The 22,685-nt window shown below is 45.1% G+C and overlaps 1 protein-coding gene across 1 annotated transcript in view; it reads left to right on the top strand.

The window, feature by feature from the left end:
- The window catches only part of LOC104122788 (alpha-2-macroglobulin-like), a 38,777-nt gene that overhangs the window by 13,273 nt on the left and 2,819 nt on the right, over positions 1 to 22,685 (top strand). The window contains exons 8-34 of the mRNA XM_035890526.1: positions 215 to 338; positions 1,041 to 1,155; positions 1,291 to 1,400; positions 1,584 to 1,745; positions 2,023 to 2,250; positions 3,914 to 3,977; positions 5,202 to 5,344; positions 5,707 to 5,856; positions 6,078 to 6,248; positions 6,959 to 7,058; positions 8,482 to 8,608; positions 8,890 to 9,118; positions 10,208 to 10,334; positions 11,258 to 11,379; positions 13,952 to 14,003; positions 14,641 to 14,724; positions 14,853 to 15,029; positions 15,921 to 16,005; positions 16,556 to 16,712; positions 16,983 to 17,057; positions 18,630 to 18,795; positions 19,795 to 20,018; positions 20,615 to 20,833; positions 21,131 to 21,258; positions 21,626 to 21,716; positions 22,308 to 22,382; positions 22,557 to 22,676. Coding sequence (XP_035746419.1) covers positions 215 to 338; positions 1,041 to 1,155; positions 1,291 to 1,400; positions 1,584 to 1,745; positions 2,023 to 2,250; positions 3,914 to 3,977; positions 5,202 to 5,344; positions 5,707 to 5,856; positions 6,078 to 6,248; positions 6,959 to 7,058; positions 8,482 to 8,608; positions 8,890 to 9,118; positions 10,208 to 10,334; positions 11,258 to 11,379; positions 13,952 to 14,003; positions 14,641 to 14,724; positions 14,853 to 15,029; positions 15,921 to 16,005; positions 16,556 to 16,712; positions 16,983 to 17,057; positions 18,630 to 18,795; positions 19,795 to 20,018; positions 20,615 to 20,833; positions 21,131 to 21,258; positions 21,626 to 21,716; positions 22,308 to 22,382; positions 22,557 to 22,676 — 3,625 coding nt within the window. The remainder of the gene's footprint in view (positions 1 to 214; positions 339 to 1,040; positions 1,156 to 1,290; positions 1,401 to 1,583; positions 1,746 to 2,022; positions 2,251 to 3,913; positions 3,978 to 5,201; positions 5,345 to 5,706; positions 5,857 to 6,077; positions 6,249 to 6,958; positions 7,059 to 8,481; positions 8,609 to 8,889; positions 9,119 to 10,207; positions 10,335 to 11,257; positions 11,380 to 13,951; positions 14,004 to 14,640; positions 14,725 to 14,852; positions 15,030 to 15,920; positions 16,006 to 16,555; positions 16,713 to 16,982; positions 17,058 to 18,629; positions 18,796 to 19,794; positions 20,019 to 20,614; positions 20,834 to 21,130; positions 21,259 to 21,625; positions 21,717 to 22,307; positions 22,383 to 22,556; positions 22,677 to 22,685) is intronic.

The raw sequence follows: 22,685 nt of genomic DNA, 5'->3' as shown, positions 1-22,685 counted from the left end.
ACCTAGAACAGATTCTAACGGATGATGGAAGAATCTCATCATGGGAATGACGGAAACTTAATCACTAGAATCATTAAAATATCAGATTAGTTAGCCTTTAAGAAGTAATATTAGGAAGTCATCCACAGAGGTCTTTAAGGAGATGTGTCTGAGTGTGACTCTCTCACTGATTGTCTAATCATCTGATATACTGTTTAACACTTTGTGATTATAGGTACACCTATGGGAAACCTGTTCCTGGTTTGGTGAATGTCCAAGTGTGCCGGAAATTTTCTCATTCTGCTTCAAATTGTTACGGAAAAGAAGCAGAAGCCGTGTGTGAGGAATTTACTAGGCAGGTGAGTCCCAAGATTAAAATGTAGGGGTAATGGGCAGTGTTGTCTAACGGAGGCCAAAATTGGTGACTGTTGGGAGATAGTAGGACATCAGAGATAACACTCTGGGGAAAAGCAGATGTTCTCAGAGGAAGGCATTCGTAAGAAATGGGTCACTCAACTGGAAACAGAACTGATGAAGAAAACCCCACAGCTGAAATCCTGACCTCATTGAAACTAGGAGCAAATCTCCAGTTATCAGCTGTGAGGTCCCTGCTATTGATGAGCAAACTGAGAAAAGAATTTGTGAAAGATTTTAAGTGGCAAGGGGACTGGCATTGAGCAAAGAGCAGTGAAGATGGGGAGCAAACAAGAAGGCAGTATTGTATATGGGTCAAACACAGTAGAAAGGAGAAAGGGCAACAAGGAGAAGAGTGAAGACAACAGAAGAAACAGGAAGAAAAACAGAACTAAGGAGATATTTAACAAGGAAATCAGTGCGTGCCTTGGAGAACTGAGTGTCAAGTACCTCTCAGAACATAGAAAATGTGTGGATGAAACACTAGGAAACAGGCTCTAAACAAGCTCTGGTCTTGGAGACAACCTTAGAACAAGAGGCTGGGATTTCATGACAGAAGCATGCTGGGTTTGGAGTATCTATTCCTGTCCCACAAGGCACCAAATTTGTTCACAGATTTCCAATTTTCTCTCCAATTCCCTGCTTAGGCAGATGCTCGTGGGTGTGTTTCTGGCACAGTGAGGACAAAAATATTTCAGCTCCAGCGCAGGGGTTATGAGATGAGCATTGAGGTACAAGGCAAGATCACAGAAGATGGCACAGGTATGTATCACATGGAGATGGCAAAGTGATGGCGGACCATAATAGGATGGCCTGGTGAAGACGAGAAAAGTGGAGCGACGTGACTAGAAATGCTGCCATTCATTAATAATCCATCTTTCCTGTGCTCTTTCTCAGGAATAGAGATGACTGGAACAGCATCCTGTGAAATCACATCCATCATGAGCAAAATAAGCTTTGACCTTCTGGACTCTCAGTACAGACCAGGGATCCCACTCTTTGGGAGGGTAGGGAACTGCTGAGAACCTGAGACAACTCAGGACTCACCCCACACCTTTCCACATTCATGTCTTTTGTTGTCCATAAGAAACATGCTGCTTGGCAAGGAGGAAAAGGGGGAAGAGTCTTTAAGACTTGGGAATTGGTTTCCATTTCTAGTCTAAAACCTGAAGTTTGTTTTGCTCTGTTAGGTGAAGCTGGTGGATGGCACTGATGCTCCAATTGCCAATGAAACCATCATGATTTCTGTGGATGGAGACAGATACAAAGGGAATTACACTACAGATGAGAAGGGACAATCGTGGTTTTCCATAGACACTACCACCTTCACACAAGCCTCCCTGGAAATCCAAGTGAGTGGCAGAAACAGGGTAGAGGGACTGGGGGAAGCCTCTGTCTTTCTGATCCGCAGGGGAAGTATCTATCCGTGGGTTATCAGTCTTTCTGCCAATCAGAAGACAAATCAAGTTTCTTAGCAGGTCACCTCTCTTCTCTGTGTCTTCTGTGCATGTTCTCTACCTTCTTCTAAGAGCGGGAAATAAAGAACATACCCAGAGTTTTTCTGTGGACTTTCATGTGACTTGTTACCTGGTTTTGGTCAGCTGTGAACTTTTTATTCTTTTTTATCAGGCTGATCATAAACCTGAACTGAACTGTTATGACAGCGACTGGATCACACCTTCATATGAGCATGCCATGCGTAGAATAAGTCGGTTTTACTCCCCCAGTAAGAGTTTCCTCAAAATTGAGCCAAAGCCTGAGACATTAAGTTGTGGCTCCCCCACAGAGATCCAGGTGCACTATATCTTCACACCAGAGGCCATAGGAGAGCAGAAGAAAATTGTCATTTACTATTTGGTAAGAATTATTTGTGGTTACTTTGACCTATGGCCACAGAGAGCACTGTGGCACATATAGCTACCTTCCATGATGAGCAACCACAGCATGGCTATATGGTCAGTCCTTAGCCAGAAATGATAGAGTTTGAAACTGAAAAAGGTGGCCTGTGGCAGTGGGATTTAAACACATTTCCCTAATGTTTCTCATGTTGACTTCTGTGTGCAGACGTGGGTAGGGTGTACATGTTTTATTAAGAACGGAAGAGAGACAAAATGTTGATAGAGAGGGCATTGTCTTGGGTGCAGTCATCCAAGATTCTCTTTTCATAATACTCCACCCCTAGTTTCCCCCATTCCAAATCCTGGTTCATATATGGTCACAGCTCAGAAACCAGCATCCTACAACAAGAAGATGAAAGATGAGAAGGAAAGCAGTCTCCTACTCAGTTTTGTCCTTTGACCACTGAAACCAAAGCAACACCTCTAACTACAGCACCAAAAAAGCAGAATAAGCTTAGAGTTTAGGTCATATATCAGGCAATGATGTAAAGTTTGGCATACCACAGTAACTGGAACAGACTATAACATCCTGGTATTGAGAACTGTGAATTGATTCATTTGGGGGGGGAGAGAGGAGAGACTAATTCAACTGTGAACAATAATCTATCAGTTTCACTTGGGAGAACAGGAAGAATCAGATGAATGTCTTTTACCCTAAATTTGATTTTCTGTTTTTCCCATTTTGTTACACTAGCAGAAGAGATGAGAATAGCCTTGGAGAGCTAGAAGAAATCAGTGGAACAGACAATCCTGTTCTGATGGACTGTACAGAACGCTGGGGGGACTTAGACTGAGATTACAAAAAAACAGAATAGAAACCTGTGGTAGAGATGTCCATGTGCTTATTTTCAAGACTGCTAACAATAAACTGAAGCACAAGATTCCTTTTTATCCCAGTAGCCTGGGAAAGATGGTCTTAAGTATATACACACAGCAGGTAACCAAACAGTGAGGGAACTTACATTTTTATAGGCGTGGATCCCACATCTTGAAATTAAAATACGATGCTATGGAATAGATATCCTACATAGAAAGTAATTGTATAAAAGGCATTTTTGGCTGTGAAAAAGGGAACTTTTTCTAGAGATGAGGAAATTGCAGCTAGCATTCAGGCTGTTGCTTACTGCCTGAATTCAGATACCTCATCCAAGCTCTTCTTATTTACAGCCTGTGCTCTTCTATTCCAACTCTGTGTGAGTTATGAAATTAATCCTGATTAAATTTTTCTCCAGGTTGTTTCACAATACAACTGAGAGTGGAGTGAGGAGAACTTTTGATCATCAGTCGGTTCCAAATTGTTAGAAATGTGCATATGACCCCCAAACTTACGTGTGCTCAGAGGCAAAGTGCATTTGACCCTGATCTATATGTATATGTATAATATGTACAAAAGGGAAGCCAGGTCTAACCAATGAGGAAACATTGGTCCTCCTAGGAGTAAATATTTCTGTCTCCAAAGACACAGTAAATTCCAGTCTGGCACTTGCTTAGTATCTTCTTGGTTTTGCTCACGGTTGGTAGTGCTATTCATACTCACACTCTACAGTTAACCCAGGAATGTTCATTCTCCTTCCCTTCAACACTGGTAGCAACAATTACACTAAGGTTTCTCTGTTACACAGGTGATGGCCAAGGGAGGCATTATATTAGCAGACACCCATGATCTGACTGTGAATCCTGGAAATGGTGAGCTGAACTACGCATTTTTAGCATCTCTGATGATAATTTGGGAGCAGAGGGGATGTAGAGAAATTATTTCTATTCCAACATTTAATCTTGGAATTGAAATGCATTTTCAAAATTAAATCTTTTAAAATGAAGTGGCTTGGGTTAGTTTTGCTTTCTCTGAGTTCTGTTGGGTGCTATTTTTTTGACCACAAAATTTTAGAAAATTCAACAAAAAATATGTATAATGATTTGGTAACTTTTTCCTCAAACTTACACTTTCTTCTGACTACTCTACCCTATTCAGATTGTGGATGCTTACCGGTGTTGTGGGACTCACATATACATAGAGCAGGAAGATCGTGTCTCCTTTTCTTTCTCTCTCACACTTTTCTTAATTTTTTTGGTATTGTTTCTCCCTTATAAGCATGCAAATGCACATATACCTATATTCTAACCAATATATTTAATTTTATTTATATAAATGTTCAAGGATTACACATTTAAGTAACTGAGGCTGCCTATGATACATCTTTAAATTCATCCAACAATGAGACCGGGAAGACATTTTGGAAGTTACTGCCATGGGTATAAACAGTGTATGGAAGTAAAAGATCTTGTGTGATGCATGTTCATAGAAAGTTCTGCATCCTCACTAGTAGTAGTGACTAAACTAACACCCTGGCTCATAACAAGACATGTTCTATCATCTTTGTCCAGATTATGACATGAAGCTCAGGCCAGCTGGGAAGAGGCTTTCAACACAGAAGGACGTTTTCCACTGTGGTTGGAGTGATAGCTTGGTGTTCCAGTCAAATGCTTGCTTAGCAGTAACTTTGCAAAATCATTCTTTCAACCACTCTGCAATCTTGACTGCTGCCACCCATTACAACAGTCCCTTATTTCTATATTTTCTCCCTCATCTATTTTTATAGACTTCAGAGGATCTTGGAGCTTGAGGAAGAAAGGGGTTGGGAACATCAAGAAATTATGCCAGACATTAACTGGGAGAATCTATAAGGCATGTTGAGGCCCACCAAACTCATCTCACTTGGCTATTACATGATCACTATTTGAATGCAGGTGTTTTCAGCAACAGCCATAGACTTCAGTCATGTATCAAAATTCCTGTCCCTGCTAACAAAAAATGCTCAGCATGAGTGAACTTGACTTTTTTATCTGGGGAAGGCAAATGCATATACTGGAACTTCTTGTGTACTGCTTAGCCTTTTTTCTCCCTGTTAGCTTTCGGGACATTTCAGCTGACCTTCCCTGTTGAGGCAGCAATTGCTCCTCTGGCACGGATGCTTGTGTATACCACTTCACCCAGCGGAGAAGTCATCGCCAGTTCAGCAGATTTCAAGGTTGAAAATTGCCTCCCCAATAAAGTGAGTATAAGCCAGGGTTTATGCCATCCATCTTTCTCTCACGGCCAGTAGTTCAGTTATTAGTTCCAGAATGGAGGTAGAATTCACAATGGGTTCATGAAGTGGTCTGACCAGATGTTGACTGAGGATCAGTGACTGAAACACCAGAATAAGTTACAAAACATAACTATAAGAAGTGGAGCAAGACAGAGTAAGGAAGAGAAGCACTAGTCTTTATTGATTACATTGGTCAAAGCTGAATATATATTAGAAGAACGTCAAGGCACCAGCAGAGCGCAGTTCACAAGGCTAGATGCTTCAGTATAATAGCATGTAGCAGTGTCTGGAAAAGTGGCTGCTTTAACTTCCTTTTGGGATTGCAGGTCAGACTGAGTTTTGTACCCAAGGAAGGTCTTCCTGCCTCCAACACACGTCTGCAACTCCGTACCTCACCAAGGTCCCTGTGTGCCCTCCGTGCTGTGGACAAGAGCATCCTCCTCATGAAGCCTGAAGATGAGCTCTCTCCCAGCTCTGTAAGTCTCAGTTATTTCTGGTAAAGAGCAAATACAAGAATGAACCAGACCTTCAACTACAATTGACACCATTGTGGACATGGGCCCATGTATTTTTATAGCTGCATTCACTACACTTGTTTTTTAGAAGCTGTTTTTTATCAAAGGAGTGTTAAGTAGTGTCTGTGTCCCTGTAAGTGCTGACCTGCCACGCTTTTCCCTGGTTGTTTGCATTTCCTCAGGTGTATGATCTTCTCCCACTGAAGGAAATCCGGGGTTATAACTTCAAGGACTACTACCTGGAAGAAGACAATGTAAACCCTTGTGTTTCACTTGACAACATATTATTAAATGGATTCGTCTACATACCCATTTCTCCTGACAGCGAAGGTGATGCCTATGAAATTCTCAAAGTAAGCTCCAGCTTTTTGTTTTAATTTGTTATTCCATTTTGGAATTCTCCTCTGCTCTTCTCCCCTGTCCTGAAGGGTTTTTAGTGAACCTTGCTTTGAGCTTCCTAACTTGTGTATGCAAGACAATAACCAGGCCCAGGCCCTGCATCTATGTAGCCCAACATTGGTCCCTGAGTGCTTCTCTGAACCATTAAAATTTTGTAGAGTCTCCTCATTGCTAGTAGAGTTACTTATGAAAGGCCTCGGGTAAGGAAACAGTCCTGAGAAGTGACCCCTGGTACTATAATATTAGAAACCATTCCTCAGTTCTTTCTCTATCTGGTGCAGATAGGTCTTTAATAAAGTGCCAGTTACTTTGACAATCCACAAACACACCTATACCCATCTAGGGAGTTCTGCACAAGACTTTGTGGGTGCCCTCAATCTGATGCTTTTCACACATGTCATCTTTACCCAGGCAGGTGTCCCCAGGGTAGACGTGTGGCCTTAGCTTTCCATCTGATCATGCCAAGATTTAGCCTTAGGATGAATATAACATGATAAAGCCTCAAAACGTGGGCTGAACCAGTCTATCTGGCATTTATATACCAGCCTTTGTTATTCTGATCGATACCAGACATAAGTACATCTATTCTTAACATACTAAATTCAGTTTATTTTCAAAACTGTGTTTGTGTATTTTTTGCTCTTCTTTCTCTTTTTTTTACTAGGAATTGGGCTTAAAAGTCTTCACCAGCAGCAAGATCCATAAGCCTGAAATCTGCCAGCGTTACCCCGGACACATGATGGAAAGGAGTTACAGTAGTATGCGCTTCATTTTACCTCCCACACAACTACCTAAAATTTACCACCGTGCTTCTTTTCTTCCCTCTACTTCTTTGAATATTAATTACACCAGGCAGACCAGGTTCTCTTGTCAGATAATACTGACCTGATTGAGGATCAGTCCCTTCTGGCCTCAGTCCTGAACTATGAAGCTGATATACCGCTACCTGCTCACCCCCAGGTAGACAGATGTGCCTGGCTAGAACCGTGTGTGCTCAGTGACTCCTGTACCAGCCCCTACAGCCAGGATTTTGCAGGCGCTAAGACAGTCTGCCTACGTTGGATGGACTGTACCAGCACAAAGTAGTGGCTTTTTTCCATCATATCTGAGTCCAGCTATGGAAACCTGAAAAAGGAGTCTTTACTGCTAGGTAGTCATGTTCTACAATAACTAGAGGGACAAGTGGGGCAAAAGTGGGCCAAGATAAATGAGAAGTTGGTACAACTCTGTGGGTAGATATTTTACCACTGGGGGCTCAGAAATTTAGTTCTGCTCCCAGCTGTCCCACTTACATGACTGTAAGAGGCTGGGTAGGTCACGTCACTTCTCTGTAGCTTCAATGACTGTGAAGATAGAATAATTTTTTTTTTTCTGAATAGTTCTGAGATTAGAAAGGCTATATAAAACACTCTCACCTGTATCACTTCCAGTCACTGACTTTTCTGGTGTAGTATCTCAGTTCCTATTAAAAAATTATAGCTTTTGGTGTGGTAGTAGCTTCTAGCTTTCTATTTATAACAGATCAGATCTTCGGTTGGGAAACGCACAATTTGTCTTCAGAGCATGGCCTGAGACATCTGGCTGCTTTGAGAAGATGTAGAGTCTTCTAAGGCTGGTGGAAAAGCCTTTCATAAGGCACAACACTATGCAACACTGTGAGAAAGCATCTCCCTGTTCTGGAACCATTTATTTGCTAAAGGCCAGAGATGTAAAGACTCATGTTCACCTCAAAAGAATCTTGGAGGAGGGGAGGGCTAAGTGTGGCTTCTATTTCAGGTCATGTATAAACACAATCAATTCCTCAAACAAGTTTAATAAACTGTGTGCAACTGTAATATCTGAACACAGAAAGTTCCACATTTGACTCTGTGTTGCAATAGAAATGTACTCTCAATAACATCACCATAAATGGCTCTTTTGGCACTGACGTGTTTGCTGGCAGTGGGGGAAGAGTGCTCAACCCCATCCAACCTCTGTAAAAAGAGCTGCCACATTAGGAAAAATGAAATATTGAGATGACAACAGAAGAATACATTTGTTTCCGGTGGCCAAGGTTTCAAAGTTGCTCTTTCAATTTAAAAATTTTAGCTAAGAATAACCACTACCTGGAAGGAAAGCATCCTCCTGATTTAGAATGGAGTTTGACACGCCTTTTCCTTTCTTTCTGTCCTTGAACAAATTTGCTAGTTGCTGCATTGAATGTGCTTGAAAATGGGGACTATGAAATGGAAGAACATATGGCTGATGACCGTCCTGTAGAGACCATCCGAAAGTACTTCCCTGAGACATGGATCTGGGACATAGTTACAGTGAAGTAAGTGTTTATGGGAATGTAGAGTGTCGTCACTGGGGCAAAACCTTGGAAGATATTTAAGCCTTGATGGAAGTATCACTATTTCAGTGAGAGGGGTATTTCTAGCAGACAGAGGGATTTTTCAGGGTCACTAAGTATAGGATGCTTTTGCCACATGCAAAAGCCAGTGCCCATATCCCAACCGGTCAGGAGTTTGCTGGCAGCAGGTGTTGTTCAGTAGGCAGAAAAATACAGATGATCACTGGAATATAATGGAAATCTTGTCTTCTGTCCCTCACCAGCTCTGAGGGAAATGCTGATCTAGATGTGACCATCCCTGACACCATCACTGAGTGGAAAGCCAATGCATTCTGCACTTCAGCAGACACGGGCTTTGGCCTGTCCCCGACAGTGTCCCTCAGAGCCTTCCAGCCCTTCTTTGTAGAGCTCACTCTGCCCTACTCTGTGGTGCGTGGTGAGGCCTTCACGCTGAAAGCCACCGTTTTCAACTACCTGACCGCCTGCATCAGGGTAAGAGGCATTCACAACTTTGCTCAGTCTGACAGCTTAGGGAAGGCTACAATGTGCCACTTATAACATCATTTCCCAAGCCAGATGACTGATTTCTGACTATAATTTCATATAGGTATGCATACGTAGGAATTCTTGGTGTATTTAATGAAGGGGGAATATGTTTTTCTGACAAAGTTTTGAAAGCTGCATTTGATTCAGAACCTAAGGATCTTCTGCTGAGGCCCCTGAACTGATTTATGTCATTGTCCAGTAGGAATATGAAACATGGGTTATCCGCAGACCACAGTGTCATTGCATACCCACGTGGAAACTCCAGGTTCACCAAAGTGGATACCTGTGTTGAGTCTTTAGCCTCATCTCATGTAAATATCTCACAAAGTATCACGCCAGATTTGCTGGAATATGCAGGCTTCCTGTGATTTATTGCATCTGCCCCTAAGACACTGAGCAGAGCTATATAGCTTCACTATTCTTATTTGCACTCTTTCACCAACAAGAGACAAGAGAGAATCTGGGAGGTGATTTGAACAAAATCTCAATCACCTTTGCTCAGTTTTACATAAATACAGATTTTTTTCTAAAAGGAATGAAGCCAAAACAAGGAGGGACACTGATCCAGACACTCCAATGCACTCTCATTTATTTCCCTGTCTTTCCTGTTTTGTTTGTTATTTTCAGGTTCCTTGTTCCAGTCTCCCTTGGCCCTTGCTCACTTTCTTACTGCTAGTGGTTTACTTCTTCACCTAACTAATTATGAGGGGGATTTTTAATTCATGACTAACTTTGTAAACATTGCTTTGCCTTTACTCACACAACTGGTCCATGCTCTCCATTTTCCCAGAATTTATTTCCTTTCCAAAGATACATGTCCTGCTCTCTACACTTACCTCCCCAATCTCTTACAATTGTACACATCTCAGTCTTTTCCCACTTTGCCACCCAGTTCTTGCTCTGCAATATCCATAAGGTACTCAGTCCCACAGTACAACCAGCTCCACTACCCATTTCCATGTATTGCACTGTCTCCAGTAACCCCAGCTTCTCTGCAGTTCCAACCTTCATGACACCTCTCTGTACAACCGGCAGGTCAGCGTGTCTCTGGCTGAATCTACTCATTTCCTGGCTACACCAGTAGAGAAGCAGGAAGATTCCTACTGCATCTGCGTGAATGAAAGGAAAACTGTGGCTTGGGCAGTAACACCAAGATCTCTAGGTAAGAGGCTGGACAATAAGAAAATACTGGGATTGGATATCTGTGGATGACATCAGATCTCTCCTCATCAGTCTGGAGTGAGGTGACTCCAAGCCTGTCTGGAATGTGTCTTGTCTATTTTAGAAGTCCAACCCTGAGGTTGAGACACTATACTGGGATGCAGTTTCCAGGTCTTAATCAAAGTATTTAAGTGTTATGGGCCATTGTTTTCTTAACATTTGAATAGAAATCACAGATTCCCTTAATGCATACAAAGCCCTCAGATATTCCTGTTGTGGAGCTGAGAATGTCTTAGCTTAATGTGGCTGGGTCTGAAATATTTTGATCAAAGCTTGCTTTCTCTGAAGCCTCGCCGACCAAGACTATTTGATTTACAAGACCTGCCCCTAGACATCTTGCTGATGGACTAGCACCTGCGTGGGTGGCCATCATGACAGAGGTGACCTGGAAGGCTGCAGCTGGATCAAGATAAAACACTGCCTCGAGTTTAGTTCTCCTCTTGGAAAAGCTTCTCTCTAATGCACCAGAGAGTGCCCAGCACAAACACAAACTCACACTTCCCTGGCACTGCCCGTCAGGGCTGGCTGACTCCTGTTTCCTCCAGGGCAGGTGGAGTTCTCTGTGACCACTGAGGCCCTGCAGAACCAGCAGCCCTGTGGGAATGCCATCGTGGAGATGCCTGAGAAAGGGCGGAAGGACACGCCCCTAGACATCTTGCTGATGGACTAGCACCTGCGTGGGTGGCCATCATGACAGAGGTGACCTGGAAGGCTGCAGCTGGATCAAGATAAAACACTGCCTCGAGTTTAGTTCTCCTCTTGGAAAAGCTTCTCTCTAATGCACCAGAGAGTGCCCAGCACAAACACAAACTCACACTTCCCTGGCACTGCCCGTCAGGGCTGGCTGACTCCTGTTTCCTCCAGGGCAGGTGGAGTTCTCTGTGACCACTGAGGCCCTGCAGAACCAGCAGCCCTGTGGGAATGCCATCGTGGAGATGCCTGAGAAAGGGCGGAAGGACACGGTCATCAGACAGCTGCTGGTGGAGGTAGGTGGCTGCCAAGTTTGGTGGCATAGAAAAGTAATAATAATTTCATGCTCCACGGCAATGGTTGCTGTATGATAAAGGTTTTCTGATTTAGCCATGATAGCAACAATAATGGCTTGTGTGACTCTCATTCTGCATGCTTCTATGAAAGAAGCATTGATAAATCTCACACGGGCCAACAGAGCCTGTAACTCATAATGTTGCCACCTCATAGTAAAAGCAGGGTATTACATTACACAGTGGGACAGAAATAATAAGGCAGGCAATAATGACAGGTTTGTCCCAGACACATCATCTTGGAGATAAATGAGAACTCCTTGCTTTTACCTGTAATAAATCACAGGGATAGGTTGTAAATGCAAGACTTACCAGAAACCTTATGTGTCTCCTCCAGCACATGGCCAGTACTCTGGAATATGGAACGGCCACCACAATCTACAAATACTTCCAGACAAAATTACCATCATCATTTTGAATTGTTTTTATTACACTTTTAAGAGTGTTCAAGAGTATGAACTAGCTTTTTAGTTTTGCATTCTTTTGTACTTTTTTTTTCTTAAGCAGTGTTTTGCAATGATAAAACCACAGCTTTTCCCATGATAAATAGCCAGTCATAAAATTAATCCACAGTGTAAGACTCCTTGTGATAGTAATAGCAAAGAAAGAGTACTAAATTGTTGTATAGTGAAATCTATATAAGATCACATGCCATAATACTGTCAATCTCATGCATCACAGGAAGGAATAGTCATATTTAATATAATTAAGTCAGAAGTAATATATAACATCAACTCCCCCTTACATTGCAGACATTTTAATTTCCAGTAAGGCAGAGCTAGAATTCTTGTAATATGTAACTTCAGAACATGTTTTGCTAACCTGAATGTAATGATGGAACAACAATCCTCTTAGGCTTTTTTTTTTTTTTTTTTGAGTTTCACTTATTTATAAATTAACTTGATTGCATAGTGCATTTTGTGTATCAGGGCACAAATAACTGTTTAACATTTCAGGCAAACTTCCCAATTTCATATATGCCTTCAGGAAAAAGAATGTTTATTTTGTTCTTTGAAGATACTGGAAGATCAGGACTGTAAAGTCTTTTCTCCCAGATGGTGGGGGAGTGAAAATAACTGAATGAGCATTAAAATTCTGTTGGGGTGTCTGAGAGATTACTGGTTTTATCCTGTTATTGTAATGAGGTAATTAATCTACAGCAAGCCCTGACTGGATAGAATCAGAGATTAGCATCCAAGGCTGAACAATTAATTAGCAGGGGAGGATACAGTGTAACTTACTTGGGGTGGAGCTGCATTGTCCCAAACACATGGATGTCAAAATCCCCTGCAGCAGGCAGGGTGTCCTGGGGAGAGAGAAGAGAGCATGCCAGAGCCCCTGGGGCATCCTCTTGCCCCCTCGCAAACCAAGCCTTTCTGAGAGCTAGTTGGGAAACAGGATGTTTTTTCACCCAGGAATTTCTCATCTGGAAAGGAAAATCTTTCAAATAGTTAGTGTTTGTATATTTTAATTTCCTGTTGAAATGTTCAAAATCAAACAAAACAATGGATTTCTCATTTAGTTGCATTTCAGAATGACATACTGAAACAAACAAGAAGGTACCTTTTCAAACAGAAGCTTTAGAATAGTTTATCCTAAAAGCTTTTCTTCTTTTTTTCCCCTACTCTTTTAATCCTTCTCTGTCTTTTAATACTGAAGGATGAGAGACAATGTATTTTATCTGTGTGAGAAAGTGTAGTGTCGTTGTTTACATGCTGGAAAAAAATTTCAGCTGGCAAAAGTTGGGAACTAGTGATGAAGCACTGGGAACTCTCTGATCTGGAGGTTAAAAAAATTGATGCCAGGATCTCACTGAAATAAACTCCAACAGGATAAGTTTTCTAGTAAATATTTGCTTCCTGAGGTATATGCAGGATGATTTTTACCAGCTCAGCAGAAAACAGGGCTTCTTTGCTGAGTTCAAAAATTAGGCAGGACATTTTTGAAACAGAGGGATACAATCACCAGTTGACTGTGGCATGTATTTAAATTTCAGGTGGTGTTAATGTGTCACTTGTGGGTGCATTGGAGTGCTCTAGTTGCCACCTGTCAAAGTTCTGCATACATATCCTACCGGTGTCCCAGGCGCTCACCCATCATCCCAGTCTGAAGAGTTCTGCTAGACTGGGCCAAGGTGGGCAGCACCTTGGAAGACAGAGCCCCATGGCTCTACTAGCATTGTCAGTAACATCATCTTGCATGTTACCTGCATCATAACTTGTGAAGCTGCAGGGCTTCTCTCCACAATAAGAAAGGAAAGAACATGTATTAGATTTCATGTTTGTAATTAGCCAGTATGTTATAGTCCTCAATTATCCTCAGCTTAGCACACGGAGGAAAAAACTTTGTAAGCAATTTCTAAAGACTTTTCAGTATAATGAAGTTATTACCACAGGAGAATTTATAAGTATTTAATTTTCTTAGAGTTCCTTTTAGTTTCCCTCTTGATATTTCTTCCTTTTCTTTTTTGTTGGTGTTTTTCAATTTTTGCTTTTTTCTTGCTTTTTTCCCCAAGCCGGAAGGGACCGAGGTGGAAACTACCTACAACTCTGTGCTCTGTGCATCTGGTAAGAGCCTTTTGCTTTCTAAGATTTTCTTTGCCCAGGTAGAGACTAAAGACAAAGGGAGAAGACAAGGTTTGTGAATGCTTCGCTCTGAGAAGAAAGGTGTAGGTATCTGATAAAATCGAACAAACTAGATGTATGTCCAACTGCTAGTGAAACTAATTCTTCCTAAAGGAGAAGAGTTGAGGTTGTACTAGTCCCTGCAATCACAGGGACAGAAGCATATCTCTTAGGAACTGAAGCTGGCCAGGTCCCTGTAGGGAGAGAGTATCTGGAATTCGATAGGGTTATCTCTAATGTATTTCACGCAATGGGTGTAAAATCACAAACCAGACTCTGCAGTAAGCCAGGTCTGTCCCCAAAGCAGAAGTGGCCAGAAAAGTAGGCTTGAAAGCACATTTTTTGAGTCAAGGCCAGCTGATAGTGCCCTGTAAAAGTCTGTGACAGTCTCTGTGTGAGGGTATTGCAGGCCCAACACAAATTTGCAGGATGGGAAGCTTCCACAACAAAATTATAGGTGAATGGATTTGTTGAAGACAGGAAACCCCTGTGCCGTGGATGGTGTCTCACCCTCTTAGCTGCTACCCGTGCACATAGATATATCCAGAATTGTAAACAAATTGATCTTTTTTTATCCCAGAAAAGACAATGTCAGAGTCAATCTCCCTGGTTCTCCCAGGGACTGTGGTGGATGGCTCAGCCAGAGCGTATTTCTCAGTGCTAGGTAAGTGAAGCATTTTTAAAGTGTCACATGCTACTTTGAAACACTGCCATGTTTCTTCAGGCTGTGCTCAGCCTACCAGCAAGCCCTGGACTGTGCTAATTCACACTGAAAATTGTCCTGTTCCCCAGGTGACATCATGGGCACTGCCATGCAGAACCTGCACCAGCTCCTCCAGATGCCATTCGGCTGTGGGGAGCAGAACATGGTCCTGTTTGCACCCAACATCTATGTCCTGGACTATCTGAACAAGACAGGGCAGCTGAGCGAGGAGGTCAAATCCAAGGCCATCGGATACTTAGTGAGTGGTGAGTTCGGACACGGCTTTTGCTTCTCTGTTCTTTCCTCCCCTTGGCAACTGGATAAGGACACTACTGGGCCACAGGCACATGCCATCTGGGGGAGGTTGTCCTGGTGCATTAAGGGAACATGCGGTAGGTCAGGTGGATACAATACAATATCTGTAAGAGACAGAATCCTGCACTCAGGTAGAAGTGCAGGGTGAGACAGGACAGTATTCAACAGGAACATAGAAAAAGTCCAGGACTGGCAATCAGAGTTCTCTCCCTAAGAAAAGGGATATATGAAATACATCAGTCAGGCTGCATCCATTAATCATGGCAGCTGCTTATGTAGATCTCGGACCCTCCTTAGAATTAAGATTTAGAAAGTGTCATTCACCTTCGACTAGGCCAGAATTTTAACACACTAGCTAGGACATTTTGGCAGACATATCACCAGTACATATAGACATGGTAGGTATCTGCTGACTAACAAGGGACTGGGTTTACTAGGTTATTTCACAGAAAAACTGCACTTCTCCCAGTGAAAATTATCTTGTTATCTCTGTCCCTGTCCTGTGTGGGGCTCATCTTTGTATTCAACTCTCCCCTGGGAACTGTTTTCCCGTTTCTCTCAAGTTTGGGATACGTTTACCTCCCCTCATCAAGTCTAGGGCAGAGATTGGCAATGACCGTAGATGCCCAGTTTCCACGTGCTTTAGGAGAGAGGAAGGGGACAAGGATGGAGGCATTCAAAGCTGTGAGTTTGCCTGAACTTCCAGTGTAACACTTAGCAGCGTAGCTCACACTTGTGCTGTAAGAAGGGGGACACTGCGTCCCACATCTGCTACATTTCCTTTGCATGGCTCCTTGAAAAATACTGTGACGACTAAAATATTCCTCCACCCTCTATTTCAGGGTATCAAAGGCAATTGCACTACAAACACTGGGATGGTTCTTATAGCACCTTTGGGCCCCATTACGGGCAAGTGGGGAATACCTGGTAAGAGTTCAGTACCATTAGCTTTTCATTTCTGCTTTTCATGCCCTCCTTCCCTTTCCTCAATGTTCTCTTGTGCTGGGTCATTGTGGAAGCTGAAGTGGAGGTGGAGATGAAATTATAATCGTGGCATCTCAGGATAATAATGTGGGATAATGGAGCAGGGAAGGATGCTGAGGGAGACGCGTTTTAGGTTTGCAATGCTGCACTGATAGCTACTTAACTCTCCAGACACCCTTCTTCAGCTCAAGTGAGGGTGGCCTGCAGGATGCCCTAGTTAGTTCTTGTCAGCAGAAGATGCTGATGGATCCCCAGAGTGCCATTGCCCACCTACCTGCACCACTCAGGGCTATGAATGGCAGGTTCCATTTACCATCGGTCGCTATCTCACCGAGTCACTAAGCTAGCTCACAGTTTTCCAACCAGCCTCCTGTGATCAAGTCCTGTAGCCTCTATTGCTTTCCTCCAGAGCAGTGATGCCCACATGGGCCCTATGACCTGTGATGGATACAGGGCCTGCTCAGGACGTCTCAGTTCCCTCTGTCACTTTCAGGCTCACAGCCTTTGTCCTCAAGTCCTTTGCCCAGGCCCGGCCTCACATCTTCATAGATGAGAAGCACATCCAGGATGCTTTGGTCTGGCTCACTCAGAAGCAGAAGGAGAACGGCTGTTTCCGCAGTTCTGGGACACTCCTGAACAACGCCATGAAGGTAAATGTGTCTGCCTGGTTGGCTCCACATGGGCATTGCCAGGCTGGGACTTGACCATAAGTCACTCTGGGACCAACAGAGCTATTTCAGCCCTTGGGGGTTGGGGAGTTAAATATGTGAGCTATCACAGAAGAAGGAAGAAGCCAACAGCAGCTTCTGAAGGACTTAGCATGAGAAGGAGGCTAGGAACAATTTGTCCCTGCAGGATGTAGCACAGGAAGAAGAGTGGCGCTGTGTGCGATCAACATCTACTTCTGTGGTTCCCTGCAGGGTGGCGTGAATGACGAGATCACACTGACGGCCTATGTCACTATCGCACTGCTGGAGATTCCTCTGCCTGTAACTGTATGTGTCTGCACCCCAACCCCAGCCACAGGTGGTACTAACCTTCCCTACTAGTGGCCCCCCAGACTATCAGGCCCCTTCACTTTTCGAAAGAAGAAATCCTATCTGAATATTCTTCCCGTTCAAGCCTAGACTGAAATAACATTTTTCCTCCATTTTCCTCCCCTCTCTGATCCTGTCTCCCATATACATATTTCACTTAATCTGAGTTCTTTTGTGGAGAATCAAGCTTTTGCTCCTTTAAAAGAGTACAGCTTGGATTAACAATGAGTTAAATAACATTTAAATCTCTGAAATGAGACAAATGGGGGTTCTACATCCACAAAAATCTCCTTTTGTTTGTTGGAATAGGACATTCCTGTGGAACCACTTGTTTGGGCCTGTTGTGTTGACACATCACAGGTCTGTAAAACAAGGTGGTACACTCAGGGATTCCTTCTCATTTTCTCTGCCTCTTCTGTAGTGTCTTATGGTCAATCCCCATCATTAATGCTTGGGGAATAAGGTATATCTGCAGGTAATAAGGTATACCTATAGGGAATACCATAAATGGTAGTCTGTGAAAAGCCTGAGGCCTATTTAAAAGCAATGCGGGTTTGGTCATCCCGATCCCTGAGCCTGCGATTCCCTCACCATGAGACAAGCCTCTGGTGCAGGTAAAATTGGGGTGTGAATTGCAGAAGAAATGCTGAGCCAGGATGGTTGGCGGGCTGCTGTAATCCCTCTGCTCCAGATGTAATAGGGACTGTTCTGTGATGAAAAGTTTTTTCCTGTATAATGAGAATCAGCAGAAGGAATCATTTTGTCAGCAGGGTGACATGGATGACATTACTTTCACCAGAAGACTACACTTTTATTGGTATGTGTTGTGTTTAGAAGGCAAGTTCTCAGACAGAACTGTGCTGGATAACAGGATGTTTTTCATCTCCCTGTCTGAGCCTAAAAGTGCCACTGAATGTGAAAGGGTTTCTCAGAATTTGAGGGGGGTATGGATGCATTTCAGTTACGTTACACAAAGTCCTGAACATAGCACAGCCCTTAGGTTTTTAATGCTATTGGCAACATACAGAGTATTTCTGAAGTAAAATAAGCCTTATTAGACCCTTCAAAAAAAAATTACTAATACTGTACTTAGCATGTGCTCTTAAACCATACTTAAGATTCTTGCTTCAAAAAGACATACATTGTTGATTTTAACATGTCACAAAAATATTCGAGAAGATAGACAAAAGATATTCTTTCTTGTGCAGAGATAGAATTTACCTCCAAACTAGGAGCTACGTTATCAAGTTCCAGCAAAATGAAATTTTTACCGAAGGCTTCAGAAAAGGTGAACTAAACAGTAAAAAGGAAAGGGTAGAGCTGAGGGTGAAAGCACAGAACAGTTTCAGGGTGATAGCTAGAGGAGGAAAGCAAGTATCCAGTACATCTACAGACAGGAACTCCCCTTGCCCTGAGACACGATCAGGACAGTAATTCTTCTCAAGTTTATAGGTACCATCCAATTCCTGTTCTAAGATGGACCTCAGTGTGAGCTCTGGCTGCTCCAGCTCAGTCTTTCTCTCTCCCCAGCACTCAGTGGTGCGTAACGCTCTGTTCTGCCTGGAAACAGCAGCAGCAGAGAAAGAAAACCACGTGTACACCAAGGCCCTGATGGCGTATGCCTTTGCCCTGGCAGGGAAGGAGGACAAGCGGAAGGCATTGCTTGGCTCACTTGAAAAGGAAGCCGTGAAAAAGGGTGAGTGCTCCCGGTGGGACGTGCCTTTCTTCCATCTCACTGGCCTTACATCTTCCCTCGATAAAATGGCTTTTACTGGTGGGGCAATGGCTGCAGGCAATGGCTTCTGTGGGTGGGGAAAGGTGGAGGGAGAGGAAAAAATTGTGCAAAGGCGTTGTGTCTTTGAGAACTCCCTCTCGGTGCCCAGTCCTACTTCTCTGCTCCCAGGGAGTTCATCAGGAAGCACCAGGCACCATCCCCATTGGGGCTGAACTGAAGGGGAGCTCTGCTAGCGTCTCTCCTCGCTCCGCTCCTCTTCCCACACCAGGCACTGCTTAGCAAAGACTGAGCAATGCTTATGGCCACTCCTTCCTTCCAGCACACGTGCTCAACGTAGAGCAAAGCTGACCTTGCACAGCACAAGGGACAATAAATCAGAGAAGAGCTGCATGTGCTGAGAGAGAAAATGAACATACAGGTTATTTCGGAGGCCATAGCATAAGCTCTGAGTCTTCCAGGAAGTCACCTAATGACTCTGAAGCGCTCTGGTAAAGTCAGGCTGGACAGCGGGTTTGCCCAAGCATTGGGTGTCAGGGTTGTGGAGGAAATATCCCCAGCACCTTTTGCCTTTTCCACCTGCAGGTGACTATCAAGCCCTGCTCACAGTCGTTGGGTCATTTTGCGTGACAGAGCTTGTCACTGCCCAAGCCCGGCATCTCTACTCAGCAAGGGAAGTAGTGCCAGCCTGGTGCTCTGCTGGTGCTCAAGCCCATAAATGCCTCCACGAATCTGGAGTCTAGGACAAAGTGGTACCCAGGCCTGAGGACTGAGCCTCAGCAGTCTCGGAGTAGTTGCAGCAAGCAAAGAGTTGCCTAACCCTTCCCATTTCATCCTGCATGACAGATTTGTCCTGGAGGCTCTGTCCTCCCAACTGGATCGTCAGCAGATCAAGAACTGCCTTTCGGTAACTACTACTAATTGCTTGTTGTCTTGTCTCCACGATCCCTGCCTCCCGTGAAGATGGGTCTGTTCATTGGCAGCGGCCTGGGAAAGAGCCAGAGGTGGATCTCCCGTATTATCGCTACCGAGCTCCCTCTGCTGAAGTGGAGATGACAGCCTACGTGCTCCTTGCTTACCTCACCACACAGCCGGCACCTTCCCAGGAGGAGCTGTCATTCGCATCTCTTATTGCAAAGTGGATCAGTGGTCAGCAGAATCCCAGTGGAGGCTTCTCCTCCACCCAGGTGAGCTGCTTCCCTCCTGCAACCTCACACATCGATGTTGGAAGAGAAGTGTCAGAGACCCCAGTGGGAGCACAGCAAGGTTCACCAGGGCAGGGGCTGTACCCCTGTGGAACGTCCCTGCAGTATCTACCGTGGTTGCCAAGTTCCCAAGAGGCTAGAGGATGGTAGGTCAGGTCGTGCCTCTGGGAATGGACGATACTGTGGTTAATGACCTACCTGGTTTTCTTGACACAGCGGGACAAAATGCTAGGGACACAAGGGACGTGTGCATGTGCCGTTGGAGGGGGCTCCCACTGCAATTTGTTTGTGCATATGAAGTCGCTGCTTCAGCCCGTGGCTGGCGAGCGAGCGAGTGAAGGCTGCGCAGAGCTCCACACCAGGGAGCTTGGGGAACGTGCAACTGCTGTGCAGAGGACACGGGAAGGGGATGGAGAGATGCAAAAGCTGCTCTTTCCCGCTCTCCTTTGTACTTCAAACTGGAGAAAGTGAAGAATGGAGGGGAGGATGCCTGCCGGCAGCGAAGGGCAGGCTGTGGGAGGACAGGCTGTGCAAAGGCTGACTGTATTCCCCTGGGTGTCGGGACCCATCTCTTTCAGGACACAGTGGTGGCTCTCCAAGCCCTGTCCCTGTATGGAGCCGTCACCTATGCCAAGAGCGGAGCAGCTTCCACAGTGACCCTGCGATCTGGAGGGGACTTCCAGCAGGACTTCCAAGTGGATCCCACAAACCGGCTGCTGCTCCAGCGCGTGCCCCTGCCCCAGGTGCCAGGGGAGTACAGCACGGAGGTGTCTGGCGAAGGATGCGTCTACCTGCAGGTGAGGGTGATGGGGGTATCTGGCACCCTGGGAGGAGAGCCCCTTGCTGGGCAGGAGCCAGGGAGAGGGCAGAAGGGGCAGAGGAGAGGGAAGGAGTGGGAGGGAAGGCTCTGGGAGGGGGAGGGAATGAAGAAGAGTGGAGGCGTGTGGAGGAGAAAGAGTGGGAGGGAGGGATCCGCAATGCGGAAGAGCTGTGAGAATGGGAGAAGCGTCGAGGCAGGGTGGGAAGAGGATGGTCTTCCTCACATGCTGAGCACACACACACATGCTCACACGGAGCTGCTGGCTCTCCCCTAGACAAGCCTGAGGTACAACGTGCAGCCCACGCAGGAGGATGCACCCTTCACGCTCCACGTGTACACGATCCCAGAGACATGTGAGGACTCCAAGGCTCACAAGGTCTTTGACATAGGCATAAATGTCAGGTGAGTCTGCATTTGGGTCTGAGCCCTCCTGAGAAGCCACGGGAGGCGGAGGAGGTCTGGTGGTCCAGGGTGAGCCAGTCTGGAAGCCCTGGAAGGGCAGTGCGTCCCTGGAAAAGTGGACAGGAAGCAGCTGGGCTGGGAGGAGGGGCTGTGGAGGAAAGACATGTCCCCCAGTGGTGGAGCTGTGTGGGCAGCCCAGGGCTGGGCTAGGGTGAGGCTGCATAGGTTACCAGGAGGCCCTGGCATAGCTGGAGAAGGTGGTGCTGGATTTCCAGGAGGTGGTGGGGTGCCAAGGCTTATGGAAAACTTGGAAGTGCCCCCAGCTTTGACTTGAGGTGCCCTGAATCTTTGTTGCTTGGTTCCTTAGTTACACTGGGGAGCGCAATGGCTCCAACATGGTGATTGTTGATGTGAAGATGCTGTCGGGATTCATCCCTGTTAAGTCCTCCCTGCGGAAGGTAGGATGCTGTGTGAAGCATTTCTTTGAATATATCTGTCCTTTATCAGGGGCATCAATTTCCTGATTTGAAGGAGCATCTAATTCTTCTCCTGGTATCTTCTCCACTGTTAGACCTATCCCTCTTTTCCTCCCGTTCTTCCACCCTTCAGCATTGGCATAGGAGTTAATGAGGGATGCCAGCAGCAGCACTCCCTTCCCACCCTGCAAACACTTGTGGTAGCTTGCATTAGCTCAAATATATGTGCTGTTTGGCCCTGAAACAGATCTGGGAGCAGACCATGAGGTCTAATTTCAGGGACTCAGGACCCTTAGAGATGTGCAACATCTGTGACAATGCTGGTCCCTCATTCCATTTTTGTGTCAAGGAGGTGCAAGAGCGTAAGATAGTGGGAACTGTGGGAAGACTTACTGTGTTGGGCTTCACACGAGAGTGTTTGCTGAGTCCCCTGGGAAGTACTCTCCCTGTGATTTACTTCTCAGCATCCACCTCCTGAGGTTCTAGGTGTGGGAAGAAGCTTAGATGGGTTGAATGAGGGTTGACTAACTTCCCTTCAGATCAGCAACCTCATTCCACGTCTCCTTTTTCCAGCTCTCAAACTCCTGGTTTCGCCAGATCCAACGGACAGAAGTGAGCACAAACCATGTTCTGCTCTACATAGAGCAGGTGAGGACCAACCCGGGGCTGCCATGGGGCATACAGTGAGCCCTGCAGCACACAGGCAATGGCATGCACAGAGATGGAGAGCAATGCTAAGCATCTCTGTGTTTGTAAACACAAAACATAAACTTCTCTGCCACTGACCTTGTCTCTATCTCATAAGAGACACCTCTGCCCCAGCCCTCAGCACGGTTTCCCTCCACCCTGCGCACAGAGCGGGCCCTGACCTCCCCACCCACCAGAGCCTCCCCCAGCATGGGGAAAGGCCCCAGGCCTTGCCCTTGCCCCTCAGCCAGGCCCGCAGCCCCC

This window comes from Egretta garzetta, unplaced genomic scaffold, assembly GCF_000687185.1.
Source record: "Egretta garzetta isolate BGI_Z169 unplaced genomic scaffold, ASM68718v1 scaffold363, whole genome shotgun sequence".
NCBI classification, from domain to species: Eukaryota; Metazoa; Chordata; class Aves; order Pelecaniformes; family Ardeidae; genus Egretta; species Egretta garzetta.
The sequence above is the reverse complement of the archived record's forward strand: the minus strand, read 5'-3'. Positions and strand labels throughout refer to the sequence as shown.